The 20046-nt window shown below is 46.2% G+C and overlaps 1 protein-coding gene across 15 annotated transcripts in view; it reads left to right on the forward strand.

The window, feature by feature from the left end:
- Window positions 1–20046, forward strand: part of hspg2 (heparan sulfate proteoglycan 2) — a 92319-nt gene that overhangs the window by 34605 nt on the left and 37668 nt on the right. For 11 of the 15 annotated variants that reach the window (XM_080015041.1, XM_080015052.1, XM_080015053.1 and 8 more), the window contains 32 exons: window positions 23–81; window positions 603–775; window positions 958–996; window positions 1767–1892; window positions 2030–2251; window positions 2341–2460; window positions 2561–2692; window positions 3674–3818; window positions 5946–6103; window positions 6223–6369; window positions 6784–6947; window positions 7038–7217; window positions 7496–7692; window positions 8197–8344; window positions 8783–8910; window positions 9161–9247; window positions 9488–9546; window positions 9958–10019; window positions 10264–10404; window positions 11043–11210; window positions 11470–11649; window positions 11750–11868; window positions 11985–12096; window positions 12194–12307; window positions 12607–12734; window positions 12861–12947; window positions 17327–17397; window positions 17509–17573; window positions 17664–17804; window positions 17906–18097; window positions 18458–18496; window positions 19647–19946. In XM_080015041.1, the coding sequence (XP_079871167.1) occupies window positions 23–81; window positions 603–775; window positions 958–996; window positions 1767–1892; window positions 2030–2251; window positions 2341–2460; window positions 2561–2692; window positions 3674–3818; window positions 5946–6103; window positions 6223–6369; window positions 6784–6947; window positions 7038–7217; window positions 7496–7692; window positions 8197–8344; window positions 8783–8910; window positions 9161–9247; window positions 9488–9546; window positions 9958–10019; window positions 10264–10404; window positions 11043–11210; window positions 11470–11649; window positions 11750–11868; window positions 11985–12096; window positions 12194–12307; window positions 12607–12734; window positions 12861–12947; window positions 17327–17397; window positions 17509–17573; window positions 17664–17804; window positions 17906–18097; window positions 18458–18496; window positions 19647–19946 (4203 nt within the window). The remainder of the gene's footprint in view (window positions 1–22; window positions 82–602; window positions 776–957; window positions 997–1766; window positions 1893–2029; window positions 2252–2340; window positions 2461–2560; window positions 2693–3673; window positions 3819–5945; window positions 6104–6222; window positions 6370–6783; window positions 6948–7037; window positions 7218–7495; window positions 7693–8196; window positions 8345–8782; window positions 8911–9160; window positions 9248–9487; window positions 9547–9957; window positions 10020–10263; window positions 10405–11042; window positions 11211–11469; window positions 11650–11749; window positions 11869–11984; window positions 12097–12193; window positions 12308–12606; window positions 12735–12860; window positions 12948–17326; window positions 17398–17508; window positions 17574–17663; window positions 17805–17905; window positions 18098–18457; window positions 18497–19646; window positions 19947–20046) is intronic. The other 4 variants (XM_080015051.1, XM_080015047.1, XM_080015044.1 and 1 more) reach the window with 2 other exon arrangements.

Raw genomic sequence — 20046 nt, forward strand, 5'->3', positions numbered from 1 at the left:
TAAGGCTTTCCATCTCCTTCAGTTGGAGTCGGAGTACAACAGGATCCCCGGTTCCCAGACCATCAGCGTGGTCCTCATCAAGTAAGAACCAGATTCCTGCCATACGACAACCCCACTAGAAACCAACCAACTAACTTTGTCTTTACCCGACTGAGTGACAGTTTTCCCTTCATGAGGAGTATTGCGCGCTTGGCGATGGCTGTTTGATGGTAGTGATTCCCCAAATGTTCCACTAGGTTCTCTACAAAACAAGGAATCATTTTTATTAAATCAAATTAATTCCTGTTAGATAATGCAATGAATTTGTATTCCATCAATTGCCCGCAATCTCATCAATTCTTTCTCTATTCATATATTCTTTGCTCAATGATACATTTCAATTCCACAGTTCTTTGTTCCCAACACATACAGCAGCGTCTTATGGGTTTAGCTAGGAACGGAGAACATCTACTTTCAAGGTTCAACAACCCTTGCCTAAGGACATATTTAAGCGAAAAAGCTGTAATATGTAGAATATGTTGTGACTGTCACAACGTTATTCCTCCATAACACAGTCCATTTTGTCCATCACCTTAACTGAATCAACCCCTATCTCTCCGTAGGAAGATCATAAGAGACGATGGCATGGATGTGTTTGTTGAGTTGGACGTGGGGTCTGACTACAATGGCAACGATGAGCAGATCCGCAGTGTTCTGTACAACGTGGTAAAGGAGGGAGCGATCGCTTCATATGTAACATCAGTCCAGGGCTTTGAGTTCAGGCGTCTGGGAGAAGGTAAGAACCCGGTGGTTGCCATGTGTTTATACAACGATAAACTGCTTCAAACATCCTATTAGTGTAATGCTGGTCATTTATCGTTATGTCCGAAATTGCTCCTCGCTCCTACATGTTCACCGGAAAGGGCTACAATAAAGAGGTGAAGGCAGTATCTTTAAACATGTTTCTTTGGCTTTTAGCTGAACCGCTGTCCGCAGTGGACTCTATAGCAGTGCCAGGTTTGTACTGTGCCATGTCTGCTGCATGGAGATTGATGGAGCTGCTCTAAAGACTGGAGGATTTTCGTACCTTTCGTACCTTTGTAACTTAGAATTAAGAGTCTTGCAGTACCCTTGACTCTAGCCATGTGATCTTGAAATGTCTTGGCCTCCACTCTGCACATGTATTTTCAAACGCTATCTGGTCTGACCAATGCTGTGCATGCACGCACCAACTCCGAGTACAGGCTACAGTTGAAGTGGTGCCAAGCAGAATTGCACATTTTATGATGAAGAAACTTTGCATGGCTTGTGTTCAATAAGGAATGCTGCTATTTGCAGACATTTTTAAGAGTTATTGATAGATGCATATCCCCCTTTCCCCAATAAATAAATCACTAGCTGTGTTCACTGACAGAGCATGACGGTTACTTTATCCACTCCAATGCTCAGATAAAAATATCAGCCAAATGTTGGGGTGTAGTAGGCTATACCAGTCAGAGTGTGTTTTGACATCATCAAAATTCAACATTAAATTGACACAGATGTACTTTCAATACAACATCTTGCTAAAGTAATTACCTTTCCAAAGTCTTACTCCCTGTAAAATCTTGATGATGTTAAACGGCCTACGTAACTGCAATTTTCTCCACTGTGTTTGCAGAGTTGTGTGTCATGTCTTGGGCTCAACATGAGCATAGTGTGCTGGTTGTGCCGTAGCCTTAGCTTGTGTGTCTTGACCCTTGTACCCTCCTTCCTCATTCCTTCTTCCCTGCATCCTTCCCTCTTAGTAATCTCAAACATCAGACCATGCATGGCAGATGAGCACATGTGTGGCGACGGCACATGTATCCTGATGGAGTACCTGTGCGACAACAGACCCGACTGCCGAGACATGAGTGATGAGACCGATTGTGGTGAGCGACGTTCGGCTTGTAACACCGCCGGCTTGTCGCGTTTGCTTGTCGCTGAACACAAATGGAGCACCACTGGGCACTGTCTTCGAGCCCCTCAAGTTTTAAGAAAAGAATGGTAATCCAGAGTTTGCTTTTAGGCACGAGACTTCCCAGTCTGGTCACGCCCTCCACTACCACCACCACCACCAGCACCACCACCACTACTAGTACCACTTTCAAGAAGCCCCTGCTCCCCCTGCGCCCTCCTGGGCCCTGCAGGGCCGACCAAGCCACATGCCAGAGCGGGGAGTGCCTCCCGAGGGACTACCTCTGCGATGGAGAGAGGGACTGTGCCGATGGCAGCGACGAGTTTAGATGTGGTGGGTAACATGACACGCTAAACTGTTGCACAAGCACGCGCTCAGAACACCAGTGCACATCATCTCATCCTCCTCCGTCTTGCCCATAGGCACTCCATCACCCTGCGAGCCCAATGAGTTCAAGTGCAAAAACGGCCGCTGCGCCCTCAAGCTTTGGCGTTGCGACGGCGACAACGACTGCGAGGACAACTCGGACGAAACAGACTGCCGTGAGTCCCGTCTATTGAAGTGTGTAAAAATGTTTTAACACACGTCTTGGCATATCAAATGTTTTAACAAACCTGCATCTTTATATTGTCGTCACACCAGCCACCAAAGGTCCCGGGGACACGTGCGCTCCTGAGCAGTTTGTGTGCCTGAGTGACAGAACCTGCATCCCAGCCAGCTACCAGTGTGACGAGGAGCCTGACTGCCCTGACCGCTCGGATGAGTACGGCTGCAGTAAGTCTTAACCTCGCCACAGTCCATGAAATCACACCCCCTCCAAGGGTATAGTACGCAGGCCTCGAGTCAACATTTCGAAGGACCTGACTTTTGTTTTGAGTTGCACTTGACTCAGTCTCAGACTCTCTATATTAAGTCCGATACTGTCATTAAAATTACAATTGGATATGAAAGGAGATGAATAAAGAGTAATCCAATCATTTTGAAATTTATGCCAAAATTTGCCGATCGTTACTGACAAAATAATTAGTTTGTTTATTTATTTGTTTATTCATTGTAAGCAACCATGTTTTTGGTTGTTTACAATTATGTATAGAGTTACAGTCAAATTTATGGACAGAGTGAAGTTCAACTTAAGTTGATGTTAGACTCCTACAGGTACACAGAGTCATGGTAGAGTGTTGTTCTGATGTCACTTTCATCCCAATTGGTCTTGAGTTGGACTTCCTACCTAAACTCTGTGACTCGGGTAGGACTTAATAACGTTTGGGCTCACCTTGAGTGGTCTTGGCTCCCAACATTACACCTCTCTACTCTTTCATTGTTACTGTATCTCCCTCTGCCCAACACAGAAACCTATTCATATATATTTACACACACATTTCTCTCTTTTGTCCGCTCTCCTTCTCTCTCTCCCTTTCTCTCTCTCTCTCCCTCTCTCTCCCTCTCTCTCTCTCTTGCTCTCTCTCGTTCTCTCTTTCTCTCGTTCTCTCTCTCCCTCCACTCCTCAGCTCTCTTGTATAGCCACCCTCTGAGGTCTTTGTGTCCTGTGACTAATTTTCAGTGCACCAAACTCTTTTCACACATGTGGAAGTAGAGACACTGGGCTTTTTGTGTACTGTGCTGAACTGTCCGTTTGTGGCGGACAATAATGTTTCCTTTCACTTTTAGGGGCATTTAAATACCCAGTCACATGCCAGACATTTGCAAAAAAACCGGGCTCCCCATCTTGAGCGTCAACTCTTTTGTCCAATTCAGCGCCTCCCTCGGTGACAAGTCCCCCGGAAGAGTCCATTTATGCGGCGCGGGGAGAAACAGTCACCTTCACCTGTAAGGCTGTCGGGGTGCCCACCCCCATCATCACCTGGAGACTCAACTGGGGCCACATCCCTGTTAGCGGAAGGTGATGGGTCATTTTTACATATATTACATTATATTATATACTGTATTTTATACTATATAATACCATTTTATGTTACAGATTTAATAAAGAAAATTTAAGCTAATTGTATCCGCTTCCAAACATTTACAGTGGACATATGTAAAGCAATGGTCAAATAGTTAGGTAGGTCAATGTTTTTATTTTAATAAATCATTTAAATGTCTTACTTTTTTATTCATTTTTTTTTCTAACCTGTGCTGTCAGCGTGCTTGGCATACAACACAGAGTATTTGTATTCCATTGCATCTTGGACAGAGTTTGTCTGCAAGTGGAGTTCTCAACTTCTCATCCTGCGATGCCACTCTTTATTTATTCTTTAATCATCAAGAACTGCTGCAATAATTCTGTCCTGTGGACGACCAACCCCCCCCCCCCCGATGTTTTGGTCCATATACAACTAATCTCATTACCACTCCAAGAGGGGGTGAGACAAACATGTACATGGAAAAATGTAAACATAGAAACATCAGATGATAACATGTATCGACCAAACAGAGTTAATTAACAGAGAAAATTGCCATACGTGGCCTCTTCCTGTGATAGCTATGGCATTAAATGAGGGAGAAAAGGAGAGGGATGTATTAAGGAGGGTGTTTGGAGGTATGTTAAAAATGTGGGCCCTCCACCACCCATGGCACCCGGGGCACCCACCGCAGAGAAGCCACGCAGCGGGTGCAAGGCCGGCAGCCTCCTCCCGCACCCAAACCCACACCCACGAGCAGCCTCCAAGGGGCCCTGGAAATCACCCGGCGGCACTCCCCGCAGCCTCGGTGGGTGGCAGCAGGCCAGAAACCACACGGCGTAGGTCGCCAGGAGCAGAAACCGGCTGGCAGCCCCCCCCCCTCCCATCTCCCCACCCCCCCCAGCCGACCACACCCCCACACCAACCCACCAGCGTCCCGCGACCCCAGAAACCCCAGTGCTCAATGTGTGCTGTTGGTAATTGCGTGTTGCTGGTTAAAATTGTGGGGCGTGGGGGTGCGAGGCCTCCAAGCATTTTGAACCGAATCATCGCACCCCTCCTGCCCTGCAGACCCTGGTCTGGTGGAGTGTTGCTTGGAGTAGGATTTTTGTGGGAGTGTATGTGTTCTAAGCTAACATGAGTGGTATTAAAACTGCAGGACTGACGTGAAGCATGCCAGGGCAGGAGCGTGACGGGCAAGATCACGGCCGCTCCCCACATCCCTAACCACATAGCTTGCACATACTGTAGCTGTACTGAGTTTGAGTTCTGGCACTGGGAGATAGGGAGACAGGCCAAGCACATTCAGAAGCACAACTGCAGGGGGGGTGCAGTAGATCAGGCAGCGGCCATGCGGACTGCGCCCCGGACCCCACCGGGCTCCCCCTCCCCACTTCGTACTCGGATGACCCAACCCACAGCCACCAGCTACAGGCGCAGAGTGGCTCGCCATGCTCCCACCATGGCGGGCCACTCCACGCCCCCATCATGCCCCTGAGCAGCGCCCCCCCCCCCTCCGCCCCGTCCGCTCCGCACACCAAGATTGCCAGAGAACAGTTACCTCAACAGCCAGGAGTGACGAGGGGAGTCCGCCCCTCCCGCCCAAAGGCCACCCGCCCACTTTTTTTTTATGAATCCACTGTAGGAAAAATGAGTCACGGTAAGTGAGAGAGATGAGTTAGAAATATAAATGAGACGCCCGCGTTGGGAAAAAATTACTCTTGCACTGTCGAGTGAAAAGAGAGATTTCAAAATGAGTCCGATTTTATCTTCTTGGCAATTTCCTGAACTGACAGAGAGCAAGAGAGTTTCTTGTTCAATTTAGTTCTTCCAATGCAGACTAGAATTCATTTGCAAACCCCTGTAGTTAGATATTTGTGGCACCGCCTTGTACCCGTGACCTCATGAAATGGAAACAAGTTCATGTTCGAGAACATTCAGCACAGCGTCTGATTTTGGGCGTAGTTGCCTCCGCCGTGGTTGGATAATCATTGTTTATGGTTGGTTTTTTTGAGATTTTTTTTGCCCTTTAGTACCCTTCAGTATCACATGTAAGGCTGACAAAACACTATGTTTTTTACTATTTTACTCATTTTCTTATCCTTGGTATCATCTCCATGTCCTAGGATCTCCATGATCAGCGACAATGGGCATGGCACCCTGACCATCCGGGATGTGAAGGAGGCTGACCAAGGCGCGTACACATGTGAGGCCATCAACGCCAAGGGCCTGGTGTTTGGGATCCCTGATGGGGTGCTGTCCCTCACAACCAACTCAGGCTCAGGTACTGCTACCGCAACCTGGTAGACTCAAAGATGGACAAAGATGGCATGTTTATGGGCTAGGTTTCAAAATATGGCTTCAATGCAACGTCCGTTTCCTGTCCCCCTTTCTGTGTCTCAGGGACAGGGAAGTGTCAGGACGGCCATTTTAGCGTGGACAGTCACTGCGTGTCCTGCTTCTGCGCCGGAATCACCAAGAGCTGCCAGGCCACCGGCCGCTACCGCAACCATATTAGCCTGAGCTTCACCGAGGAGGACGACCTCAAAGGCAAGGAGTCTCAATGATGGATAGATAGATGGATGGATGGATGGATACTTTATTGATCCCGGAGGGAACGGTAGCACACATAAAAACAGTAGGCAATAGAAAAAATGTCAGTATACAATAAACCTGAAGATTTACTAAAAAATATAAATTAAATAGGTCTTTTTTAAATAAACCCAAAAAATTAACAATGATGCCCATTGAATAACATTTATAAATAAAACATTTAATAATATTTATAAAATGTTAATTAAATGGCTGTTGATTGAAAGGCTCTGGAAGGTTTTCACAACAAGAGATTGTCTATCAACACAAGAATAAAGCAGGAAAATAATTTAATAAAGTGGCCATAAAGGTGAATTTTAAATAAAACGTGTTTGCTGATCAACACTTTCTTTCTTTCTGTCTCTATTACAGGAGTGAATGTGACGTACCCCTCCAGGCCCGGAACTCCTCCTCTTTCCTCCACCCAGCTGCTCATCAACCCAGAGATGGAGGAGTTCCAGCTGGTCGACCTGTCACGCCGCTTCCTCGTCCTGGATTCGTTTTGGACGCTGCCGCGCCAGTTCCTGGGCAACAAGGTAACTCAGTGCTACATTTTTCAGACTCCACCTCCATACCTTGTGTGTTATTTACAGTGGTACATTTCACACTTCACTCTGTGTCTGTAGATCGACTCCTATGGCGGCTCCCTGAAGTACAAGGTGCGCTACACGCTGGCCCGGGGCCTCAGGGAGCCCCAGGAGAAGCCGGACGTGATCCTGGTCGGGAACGGGCGCCGGCTGGTTTACCGCCGGGGCAGCGCCACCCCCGCTGGCGTGGTCAACCAGAAGGACATCAAATTCACTGAAGTAGGTCCACGGTGGATCACAGCCATTAAGCTGATTAAACTATATACATATACCTATATACCAGATCACACACACATTAGGTAGGTAGATAGATACATACATACATACATACATACATACATACATACATACATAAATAATATATAATAAGAATAAATTAATAAGAAAATAAAGAAATAAACAATAACAATTGTAATTGCCGATATACAATAAACCTTAAAAACGATTTAAAAATATATAATACAACTCTTTCTGAACTACCAACAACCTTTTTTAAGGACAACTGGCAGCAGTCCAATGGGCGGTCGGTGAGCCGCGAGGAGTTGATGATGACGCTGGCAAACCTGGACAGCATCAACATCCGCACCATCTACGACAACCACATGGTCAGCGTGGCACTTAGCGACATCGTCATGGATGCCACCACCATGGAGTTCAGCACCCAGGGCCACGCCAAGGATGTGGAGGAGTGCAGGTGGGAAATTAATAAATTGTTATGAAATTATTTCTTTTTATATATATATATATATATATATATATATAATTTATTTATTGATTGTTTTATTTATTTATTTTAACAAAAAAAAAATCCGCAAAAATCCATAATCAAAATGCATATGTATTGTATGCATTGTATGTAAAACACTTACCATTACACTCCATTAGGTCAACATTTTAAATAAAATAATCAAAATCAGAAAAAAATAATATCAATAAATTAAAAAAAATAGAAATATATAAATAAAAAAATATATAAATATATAAATAAATCATAACAATGAAAAATTCGTAATGAAAATACATATGTATGTATAGTATGTATCTATGTAAGTATGTATGTAGTATGTATATAATGAATGCTTACCATTAGACTCCATTAGGTAAAAACAATCATCTTCGTATATATATTCATATATACGTATATAGAAAAAAAATTGATATCTCAGGGGTTCATATTCCGATGTTTTGTCTCTCCCAGGTGCCCTCCTGGCTACACTGGCCTGTCCTGTGAGATGTGTTCGCCCGGGTTCGACCGCGTTGCCGGCGGACCCTTCCTTGGAAGCTGCGCCGGCTGCAACTGCAACGGCCACGCCAGCGCCTGCGACCCAGTCAGCGGATACTGTCTGGTGAGTGCTGGCTTCTCAATGGCTAATAGTTCCATTACTAAAATGTATTTGACCTAAAAGAGAAGAAACAAGACCTTAGACATTGCATTTAATGTATTTTATTTTATTTTCGGTAACATTAGAAACGGCATAAATCTCATCTATGTATCTAGGGTTGCAGGATGTACAATCTGGGTGAACAACATCCAGCGGCGTGCAAGAGACTATTTCAACTCCAGTTAGATACAAGCTTATTATGGGAAAATATTTTCCTTGTCGTGTTGCTGTGGTGGCATACAAACATTGCGCGGACGGCTTTCAAAATAAAGATGGTAGTGTGTGGTACCACAAGCCATCCACCCCTCGCCCTACCCGTCCTATTCTAATGTGCGGAAGATGCTACGTCTGGGTCCGTGCGGACAGAGAATGAGCGATGTGTTCTTCGTCTTCCTCCCACAGAGTTGCCAGCACAACACAGAAGGCCCTCAGTGCGACAAGTGTCGCCCAGGATACTTCGGCGACCCCAGCCGAGGTCGCCCCGACGACTGCAAGCCCTGCCCCTGCCCCTACACCGAGACATCCCGCAGGTAGGAGATCCCGGGGGTCACACTCAAACACACACACACACACACACACACACACACACACACACACACACACACACACACACACACACACACACACACACACACACACACACACACACACACACACACACGCGCGCACGCACTCTGAAAAGAAGGAGCTCTTCCAAACCCAAACCTCCCTCAGAAATAGAACACTGGTTTGTTCGTTATTGTGGTTGACTTGTGACCCGCGTGCTGCTCTTCTTGTTAGGTTCTCCGACACCTGCTTCCTGGATACCGACCAGCTGGCCACATGTGACGCCTGCCAGACGGGATACACAGGAAGACGCTGCGAAAAGTAAGGAAGTCGATGTTGATATGTATATATGTCAATATGTACTGTACCCATAGCCAGCAAGAGCAGCATGTGTGCGTTATCATGGTTATGAATGCTGTAATTACACAGTAATAATGGCATATTAAAGGTCTATCTCTTTGATTAAGGAGAATGTATTCAAATTCTAATCGCAATTATACACAGATGCCTAAATATTTGCTTTAACGAGTTACGTCCGCTCTCTCCATTGCTCGATTTCAGGTGCGCTCCCGGTTTCCAAGGCAACCCTCTTCAGCCTAATGGAAAATGTACTCCCAATCGTGAGTATAATAACTTTCTTTCTGAAGTATCCAGTTCAAGTGTGATCATCCAGTGGTTCTCATCGTGGGGTCCAGCGACCCCCGGGAGTCCTTCAAGAGGCTCCGGGGAAGGCCCAGCAGAATGATTAATAGTTAACCTTCACTCATTAATGACTTTTTCTTTATCCTGGTTTCACTGTTATCTCCCTAACAGTAGTATAGACGGGTCTGGAAGTTTGGACTAAATCATATCTAACGAAAAAAAAAAGATTCTCAGATTGGGGTTCCAGAGACAAACTATTTTCAAATGGGCTCCATGGTCCTTGATATGGAAAAGGTTGAGCTTTCTTCAAAGAAATATAGTATCGTGAGCGCGGTCACGGTTCAGGAATGTGGCATAATCCTCTCCTCTCCTCTCCTCTCCTCCTCCAGAGAGCTCCAAGTGCGATAACCGGGGAGCGATCAGCTCCAACAGCCAGTCGTGCAGTTGCAAGGTAAAAAGAAAAAAAAAAAAAACACATATAAGTGAGTTTCCGGACGATTCTGACAAGTAGAGTCTGTTCTTTTCCAACCTGTATTGCAAAAGCATCTGCTGCGGCTGAAATTCATTTTCGGTTTGGCTCACCCCCGTCGCCATTTTACGACAGAAAGTATGACATGTGACGGATGAATAACAGATGGAGAATTGGCGTCTGAGCGTGTATGTGTGTGTTTTTTTTGGGGGCGGGGCGTTTGCAGAACAATGTGGCAGGCGCCCAGTGTGACGAGTGCAAGCCGGGGTCCTTCCACCTTTCGGAGGCCAACCCGGAGGGCTGCCTGCAGTGCTTCTGCATGGGAGTGACCAAGCAGTGCGCCAGCTCCACATGGAGCCGGGACCAGGTAGAGTCTGGTTCTGAGCGGTTAACACGTTTCCCCGTCTCCGCAATAGCTCTTTGACTTTTAAATAAGAAACAGTGTGTAAGTGAAAATAGTACTGAAGTACAGTACCAGCAAATATGTGTGCTGGTACTGTATATGACATAATGTGCTGCCAGCTGGTTATTATAGGAAATGAACCTCACAAATACTAAATGTAAGAATGGACGGAATATTGTTTTGAAATTAATTTATAACTAGTATGCTTAACTACTATGCCTAGTTTCATAACTAGTGTACATAGTGTGATGGTAGGCTTGGCAACTGCAAAGCTGCTTCCGCGAGGGAAATTGTCCACAAAAACGTTGCAAACTATTCGCTATAGAAAAAAAACAAGCAACCTAATGTAATCACCTTTATTGATGTGAAATCGGACATCTCTTCAAGTCTTCCACTGTGGTTTCAATGTAGCGTTGCAGCTAGCTACTGTTAGCATTATCATGGTTGCCTGTGACAACGGTCATTATTAAAGGACATTGGTCATTATTCCAAAAGAATTGACAGCTGATTGTCGCTCTTGACCAATCAGAATTTCTTATTCCACAGAGGCGCGTAATCAAACTCTCTACATAAAAAATAAATTGCCTTTGGTCTTTTTCCAGGTTCGCGGAGGTGTGAACGGGCAGCTCTTCTCCCTCTCCAACATCGGCAACACGAAAACCATCTCTGAGGGCATCGTGCAAAGGGGCTCCGCCGAAGTGGTCTACCGCTCCTTCTCCAGCGCCGACATCTACTACTGGGTTCTGCCCGAGAGCTTCAGGGGAGATAAGGTGAGCCGAGGGAGGGGGAAAAAAAGTGTAAAATCAGCGAGTTAAGTCAAGTTCGACTCCTTTGCTCCGCTCTGTCGTGCCCCAGCATGTTGCAGAGTAAAAAGACCGCACTCGTCCAGACTTTGAGGCATCTCTCTGTTCAAACTCCATGTTCACACTCTGTGTCATGTGATCCGGGACTTACCTTTCCACCAACCGGCGCTCCTTCAGAAGGGGCCTTGTTGTTTTAACTGAGCCTTTTTTTTTTCTTGCCCGCCAGGTTACGGCCTACGGCGGGGAGCTGCGCTACACCGTGCGCTACGAGCCGCGGCAGAACTCCGCGGTGACCAGCGGCCAGCCGGATGTGGTTCTCCAGGGCAACGGCATTTCCCTGGAACACTACTCCCAGACCAAGCCGCTCCCACCCAACCCTGCTACCGTCACAGTCACATTCAGAGAGGTCAGTGTTTTTCTAAAGGGGCGTCTTTCCTTTTTTTTAACCCTAAATCGAAATCCTGAGACAATGCTATCTGTCTAACCTCCTTTTCTGCATCTGCTAGACTGCTTGGCGTCGCTCCGACGGGCAGCCGTGCACTCGTGAGCACCTCCTGATGGCTCTGGCCGACATTACTGTCTTCATGATCAGAGCCACGTACACAGACAGCATGGCCGAGAGCAGGTAAGGACAGATGAAAAATGTCACCTGTAAGCTAACACCAAACAACAAGCCCTGGTGAAACTTGGCTTGGTTTTGTTGGTGATACTGCTGAATGACGTCTGTCCTGTGCAACTCAGCCTGTCGGACATCAGGATGGACACCGCTGTACCCCGCTCCACCGGTAACGAGCGTGCTCTGGAGGTGGAAGAGTGTGCCTGTCCTCAGGGATACAGAGGACCCTCCTGCCAGGTACATGAAACACATCGACAAATTAACACGTGACGTGTTGGAGTGTCCTATAAGCTAACTCTAATGGACTGTCGGTGCTTGTTCCCGCCTTCCGCAGGAGTGCGACGTGGGATACACACGGACCAGCTCTGGTCTCTACCTGGGAACCTGCGAGAGGTGCAACTGCAACGGCCATGCCGGCAGCTGCGACCAAGAGACCGGTGCATGCCTCGTGAGTCCTACCCCATCCTTCCTTCTATCCTTCCTGTGCATGTTCCGACGTCGCTCAGCAAGGCAGGCATTAATGCATTCCACACATTAAGGTTGTGGAATGCGTTAATGGTTTCTCAGCGAATCCCGGCATGTAGAAACACCCCGTTGGAAGTAGTCAATAGCTATATGAATCTCACTGTGTGTGTGTGTGTGTGTGTGTGTGTGTGTGTGTGTGTGTGTGTGTGTGTGTGTGTGTGTGTGTGTGTGTGTGTGTGTGTGTGTGTGTGTGTGTGTGTGTGTGTGTGTTCGAACCAAAAGCAATGTCTGCATAACACCGCCGGGCCAAGGTGTGAACGTTGTCTGCCCGGTTTCTATGGAAATCCCGCGGCGGGTGTGTCTGAGCCTTGCCAGCCCTGTCCCTGCCCCGGAACCTCTTCAAGTAACCAGTGAGTGCCAGTCCTCAGAATCTCCTGTCCTTAAAATGCCTTAAAACACCCAACAAGATGTCTTTGTAAATGGGTTCACAATGCGTTTTTATGGATGTAAATATGTGTCCCTTTTGCTTCCCGTAGGTTCTCGCAGTCCTGCTATCTGGATTCAGACGGCCAGCCGACCTGTGAAAGCTGTCCTCCTGGCTACACCGGCAGGCGCTGCGAGAGGTAGGACCTCGCTTGCTCTCTTTCACCTTTTCCTGTCTCATCACTGTCTCAGGGACAGCTAGACACTGCTGTGTTTGGGGGTTTCCCGGGCTGGCAGGAGGTGAGGTAAGCGGGGGCAGCAAGCTGGGAGTAGCATTCGTTGGTTTTCTATCAGAGAAATGGGATAAAAGCATGTCTGTGGTTTTAATGGCACTGCCTTTTTACAAGCCAGTCTTGATTGAGTGGTGGGTGTCAAGTTGGAGGTATGGGAGTAGCAAATCAACGCCGCCCATTCTCGAGACCTAAAGGTGTTTTGGGTAAACCTTTGAAGTTGTGTGTTCTTTCCTTGGACTTCGCTGTTGGATGTTGTTGATCTTGCTGGAATCATTTCTTTGCCAACATTTAAAGTAAATTAGAGTAACCGATGGATCTCTGCTCTAGCTAGAAAAACCAGCTGCATTTCAGAATTTTTTTGCTGGTTTGTTAAAACATATTGACAACATTGTGTCAATGGAATATGCTGCTGAAGAAATTGTTTTTTGTCTTGATCGCCTACATTTTCTTTTTCTATCCTCTGCTTGAGAGCCGTTTTGGAAAACTGCTTTGTGCTTAAGCTTTGCGCTTTGCTGGAAGAGTTCGCTGGAAGTTCTTGTCTACTGTCTGTTGTCGATGTGTTCTGTGTGTGTGTGCACACAGATGGTATTTACATCCTGGGACTCTTTTGCATAAATGTAGATGTCACATTTATGAGGACTCTTGTCTGTCTGTATAATCTTTGCTGCTCTGAGAGCAAAGATGAGAGGTGACTTGGGCATAAGACATGATGTGTTGTCAAAATCTTCATTTCAATATTTGATCCTATCCCCTTGCACCACATCCAACTCTGCGGTGTCGACATGAAGAACGGAGAAAGGCTCAGCAGACAGTTGTGGGGATCCTTCACACCAGGGGCAGGTAGAGGGATTCCTACCTGCGGGCTGTGGAGCAGAAGCTGTGTTCAATTTCAGCTTGGAGGAAGAAATGCTGCCCTACGGCAGCGGGGATGATGACAATGACACTGATGTGGAAGTCTACCAGCGGGCCATCACCACTTTGGGCCCCAGGAGCCTCAGCACCAGCGTCATCCCAACCAGGGCTTTGCTGTCTACCGTGGCTCACCAGCGGACCACGCGCTCCATCACAATAACCCGGACAGACACGGTTCCTGTCACCCCCAACCGATCAGCGCCCAGACTGCCACCACGCTTCACAGCCAGTCCGGAGAACAGGCAATCCAGCTTCCAGCACCTTCTTCGGATGCACCTCAACACCTTCAACCAGCGACTGAGCATGCTGGAGAGGAACACACTTGATATGAAGGACAGCATCCACACCATGAAGGAGCAGCAGAGTCGCCTCACTTTCAAGCTCGACAGGCTCAGCACTCAGCAGCCGTCACCAGAGAATGGGGAGAAGGTCAGTGAGCTTGAGCAGAGCTACGCGAACATGGAGGTCCGTCTGAGCAGACTGGAGGGAAGGCTGGAGATTCTCATCGACGGCTTTACTGCGCTTGCTCAGGAGATGAACAAGATGAAGCGTACCAGACACGTCTCCCGTTCACCCCAAGAGCGAAGGGCTGTGCCTCTTCTCAGCACAGCCATCGCGCCATTCAAGTTCACAACACCACAGCCTCCTGCCCTAGTCACACGTACAGAAAGACCTCTTCCAAATCGAGCCACCGTGCCCAAAAGTATACCTACGCCCCATATTCCTGTTAATAAACCCACCACTTCACCTGTAAGCGATAGAACTACCACTAAGTCTACACCCCAGCGAGCCAAAATGACTACGAAGTTCCAGTCAGTCACCAGGCATCAAGTCAGGACAAAGTCAACGACCAAGTCAAAGACAACCCGAAGTAAATCAAGGAATAGTTTGAAACAGAAAGCACAGGCTACAGTGAGGCCTGAAATAAAGGGACCGGTAAGGAAAGAGTCTGCTTTAACAACAAAACGTCACTCAGCGATGAACCCAGAAAAAGCGAGACAAGTTAAAGAAAAGGTCTCAGCAACTAAATTCCAACTGGAACCACCATCCCATGAACACAAACCTGCGACTAAGCACCCACAAAAAAGCCCACTACTAGCTAAACCACATGATTGGGCCACTAAAAAAGATGCTTCACAATTGAACAGAAATGCTGGAAAAACTAAGCCATCATCCGATGCACCACATCCAAAGAAGGTTCAAAAGATTGAAGGAAATGCACAACCTCGTCCAAAGCCAAAAAAGGGTGATGCAAACCAACGTCACCCAGCCAAAGCCAGGACTTCACACAGAACCACAACCAAAAAACCCACCAAGACCACTACTCCCAAGAGGCTTCCTAAGGCCACAAAGTCCCGATCCGCATCCTCTAAGAAGGCCCAGAGGCAGAAAAAGACGAAGCATCATACACACATCCTGGACCTTCTGAAGCTCTTGAAAGGAGACCACGGGTCTCCAAGGGGAAGGGAGACGCAAGATGGTTCTCTTCACGTAGTATTAGGAAGGCTGGCCATTCCTATCCGAATCATCCCTGATGACTAGGAGATTATTATTTTTATTGCTGTACAGAACTTTGATTTATTCCTTAAATATTGACTATAAAATATTAACTATTTAACTTCATGAAGATATGGCCATTAATACACTGTGCTACTTGAGAGGATGTTATCATCATTGAAAATGTGTAAATAGTTGCTGACATGTTCTTGTTTATTTTATTTTGAAATACTGCAGAGAGAGTCCATGTATTTTGAATTCAATTTTACATCGAAACAATTGCACCAAATCTAAACCATCTAGCTATGAAGATTCAGCCTAGCAGTCATGCCTCTAGTATTTTTAGGTTCATTTTCTCATTACCAGACTACCTCAAGATTTACTGAGTAACTTGCTTCTAAACCATCCACACAGGCCTTTTGCTCTACGGTACTGTAAATTATACAGCAGTCAAAGGTGCCCTGGAATATTCTCAGATATCCAAGTTGTACGCATTATGGTTCCCTGAATTTGATTTAATTCAAGCAATTAAAAATGCTCCAGACATTGTAGATGGTTTCGGTCATCACAATAGAAGCCCAACTTGGAGATTTTGGTTCTTCCATGGCATCATGTGGTTTTTTTTGTTTGTATGGTTTTTTTTTTTAAGAAATAACCCTTACTTTAATTACTATGTTGTGACCGGTCTATCAGTAACCATTACGGATCACCTCAGTTGTTGACAAAATGTCACTCCAAAACTGTCCTACAAGTCAACTTTAAGAAGCATGAAATATGTTTTGTTATATTAATTATTGTTATTCAAATGCACAATGATGGTTTAGCAATTTTTTTCAGTAGCCCTTGTTTTTGTTTTATTTTCTCACTTTGCCAGCATTGTCGTACATGTACATTACTGTATAAGGAGTGTTATCAGTTCCTTCCTATCGTTCTGTGACACTGATCATGAGTGCTTAACATAAGGTTAAACATTTCAAAAGTTAGACATTATGAGATCTCTGAAGCACGTTTATAGCACGGAAGTCTCCTTGAAGCAGTTTGCTGGCTGTTGACCTGAGGACCTGCCAGAGGACAGGGGGAGGTAAGACCTGACTCCAGCCAGGGCATTCAGTGGGATCCGACCGGCTCTGGAGCATCCGACCGGCTCTGGCGGCATGGTGGAGGAGGCATGGCTTGCTTTGGGGCACGGGCATATCGCTCCCCTACGCCATATTATCATAAATAACATGTCTTTGCCATTGTTACGTTCCTGCTTTTACGCATATTGAATCAGCATTGATTTTTACCACTCTGACTGTTTTGATAACAGTTCTATATTCATGTAGAATCTCTCTGACGGTCATTTGTTGAATTCTCACTGGAAATAGTCCAGATACTCTGTATATGTTCATGTTGCTGGTTCTCTTGGTTTTGTAGCTGTTACACTGGCTTGATGGTATCAACATATGGAACATGTTGAGAGTTTTTGGTTTTTGTTATCTTTGCCTATGCTTTGCCCATCTCCATTCTCCTTTTTTTTTGTTTTGTCATCTTCTCTTTTGGGATAGCGTTATTGTTTTGATACCTTTTGATACCTACCTTCTCAACAGGAGGCTGTAATGGTATGGTATGGCCTGGGTGTATAGTGTTGAGGTATAAAAGGTTATTTTTCATGCAAGAATGATATTGTACAGTGTGAATCCCAGCCACCTGGGTAACTACAATCCATTGTGTGTGACCGATGCCCACTTTGGGTTCACTTTAGGACATTTCTTCGGAGGTATCATTTTGCACAGACTTCCCAGTTTCCTCCCTCATTGTTCTCTGGTTTATAGACATGCATCCTCCCTGACCGGAAATGTTTACTTAACCGTCTAACAGACTATTTTTCATTTCAGATGTGCCACAGGTTACACCGGCAACCCACTTCTTGGACAGAGGTGTGTTGTTGGCAACAATGAAGTTAATGGTACGTACTGTTTGTTGATCCAAGCAAATGATTGATATAGTTCCAGGGTTTCTTTTTTTTCTTGCATTTTCTCCAGTTGTCCTAATTTTATGTTCTGTTGGGCTCCTACAGGTAACTGCTACAACTGTGACCAGCGAGGCTTAGTAGGCTGTAATGGAGGTCTATGCCAGTGTAAGGTGAGTATACAAGGATCCCTTTGTTGTTTTTTCCACTGCATTGATTTTACTGTTTAATTTCATTCCATCACTTTATGTATTGTTCTGCAGATAAATGTAGAGGGCCCGTCTTGCTCCAATTGCAAGTCTGGAACCTTCCACCTTAGCCCAGACAACAATGATGGCTGCTTGTCGTGCTTCTGCATGGGCGTCACTCAGCAGTGCTCGAGCTCCACCTATTACAGAGACCTGGTAAGGCAATCAAATGATTTAGCAAGTGCATCACATCGTCTATCATTGGTGTAGATGATAGATGAACACCGTCGCTCATTGTTTTAACGCCTGTTTTGCAGGTGTCCTCAGTCTTTGCTCCAGGGAACTTCCAGGGGTACGCTCTGGTGAACCGCCAGCGCACCAACCGCATCTCCACTGGCTTCACTGTGGAGGTGTCCACTGAGGGAACCCAGCTCTCCTACAGCAATTTCGACTACCTCGGACAGGAGCCCCACTACTGGCAGCTTCCTGGAGCCTATCAGGGCGACAAGGTTAGCACATACCAAGGTTAAGACACGTGTAAGCAGCTGCTACCTTTGCCGGCTCTCTAGGGGGGCCTCACCTACCGGAACCAGAACTTTCCATAAACCTGTGGACCATTCTTCAACTCTTGTCCTTTCTTGTCTTTCCAAATCTAAGCGGACCTTTCCTTTTCAAGCAATGCAATGCAAACTGCCTTCTTCCTCTCTGTATTTGTTTTTTGATTTGATCTCATTCACATTTTTCTAAAAGTTTATCATTTCGAGCTGAGTCTAGTAGAGTTTTAGTTCCATATTATACATACATACAACTCACTCACTTTTTTTATATGTTCTTGTTTCATTTTGGTTTTGCCTGTCCACTCTCTGTAGCAAGAATCTTATTATGCTCGTATGAAACGAGCAGAGCAGGTAATGCAAGTCACTGGCCGCCTTGGTGTTCGACTGTCCATAAATCATTTGAAATCATCATACGTTTTTTCTAACAGCTTGAGTGTTTTTAGCTATGAGTCGGGGATTGCAGTGATGTAAACCTTCATTGTGGACTTAAGTGGATTTTCAGCATGAATTCCCCAATGCCACACTCACATTTTTTAAAACTGAATGTTTACCGAAGGTGTCTCTGACGTGTTGGAAAAAAAATTACATTCTGCTCTAAATCACAAAACCATTCAGCCTTGAGGGTCACAAATGAGTTTGGAACAGGCATCAGATGTTTGATCCGTGTGATCTTAAAACACTGCCATAAAGCTCTCTAATGCACAATAACTCGGTGGCAGAGAAGTTAACCACAAAGGGTCCAATTTACCCACATCAATAGAGTGACTCGCACATGACAGGGGAGCAGCTACAAAGGGATGCTTTTATATGGAACCTTATAGCCTCTGAGCGCAGAGGCACCTCCAGGCCCAGAAGAGCTAGGCCAGGTATTTTCAATAAAGCACATGCTGATGCACATGTACTGCAGGTACTGAATCGCACGCGTCACCAGGCCCGCTGGGAATAATTCACCCAGCCGTCTCTCCTGAGCACACTCATAGCTTTAGGAGTCACATCCGTTGTCTTTGAGGGATATTCCTAAGAGTTTATCAATGCCTGTAGCAGCATGCTATCTCACCTCATTCTGTCGAATCTCCCTGCAGTCTGAGCATGCGGCTTGTGTGTAGATGTATATGCAGGTCTGTGATTTATAAAACGTAAGTGTGTAGGCATGTATAGGCTTTAATCTTTGTGAGTTTATCTTCGAAGCAGCAGGAATTCTTGTTGTAAAAAATCATAGGGATTTGCTGATGATTTGTATATCTTAGATGTTAAACGTTGGGGATGTAGGAGGGAGAGCAGGTAAATAGAGGCCTGTTTGTGTACACCGAGTGTCTTGAAGCGCATGACAAAGCATGTCAGTCCCCTCATGCACCCGTATAGCCCGGTGTGTGTAGTGTGCGCTGCATCGTAGGAGGTCTCCTTTGGGGGAGTCTCGCCCTGGATCTAGGCTTCCATCCCCCTCATTCAGACTGTTTGTCTCTCTGGTGCCCCCAACGTCCCTTCCCCTCCGCCTCCCTAGGGTTCAGTCAGACGGCTCGATGACGAGGTGTGGGCTCTCCTCTCAAACTTCTCTGTTGGACGGGCTGGTTCCCCTCCTTTCTTTCCTCCCTTCTCCTCCTCCTCCTCTCGGTTCTCCAGCACCTCCTCTTCTTCATCCTCTTCTTCCCGATTCCCAAGTTCCTCTTCCTCGTCTTCCTCCTCCTCGTCTCGGTGGTCGATGCGCAACCTGAGCCCCTCCTCACCTCCGTCCGGTATCTCTTCTTCAGTTAGACCAACCAGACCCAAACCCTCTTCTCCAGGGCACATGACTAAGATCCAGGTATACCCTATCAGAGACTGAAGACCTACCAATCACTTGGGTCAATAGTCACTAACTTGTCCTTTGTCTTTTTGTTTTAAATGCTTACTTTTATTTTCTC

This window comes from Zeus faber (genome assembly GCF_960531495.2).
Source record: "Zeus faber genome assembly, chromosome: 15".
Classification (NCBI taxonomy): domain Eukaryota; kingdom Metazoa; phylum Chordata; class Actinopteri; order Zeiformes; family Zeidae; genus Zeus; species Zeus faber.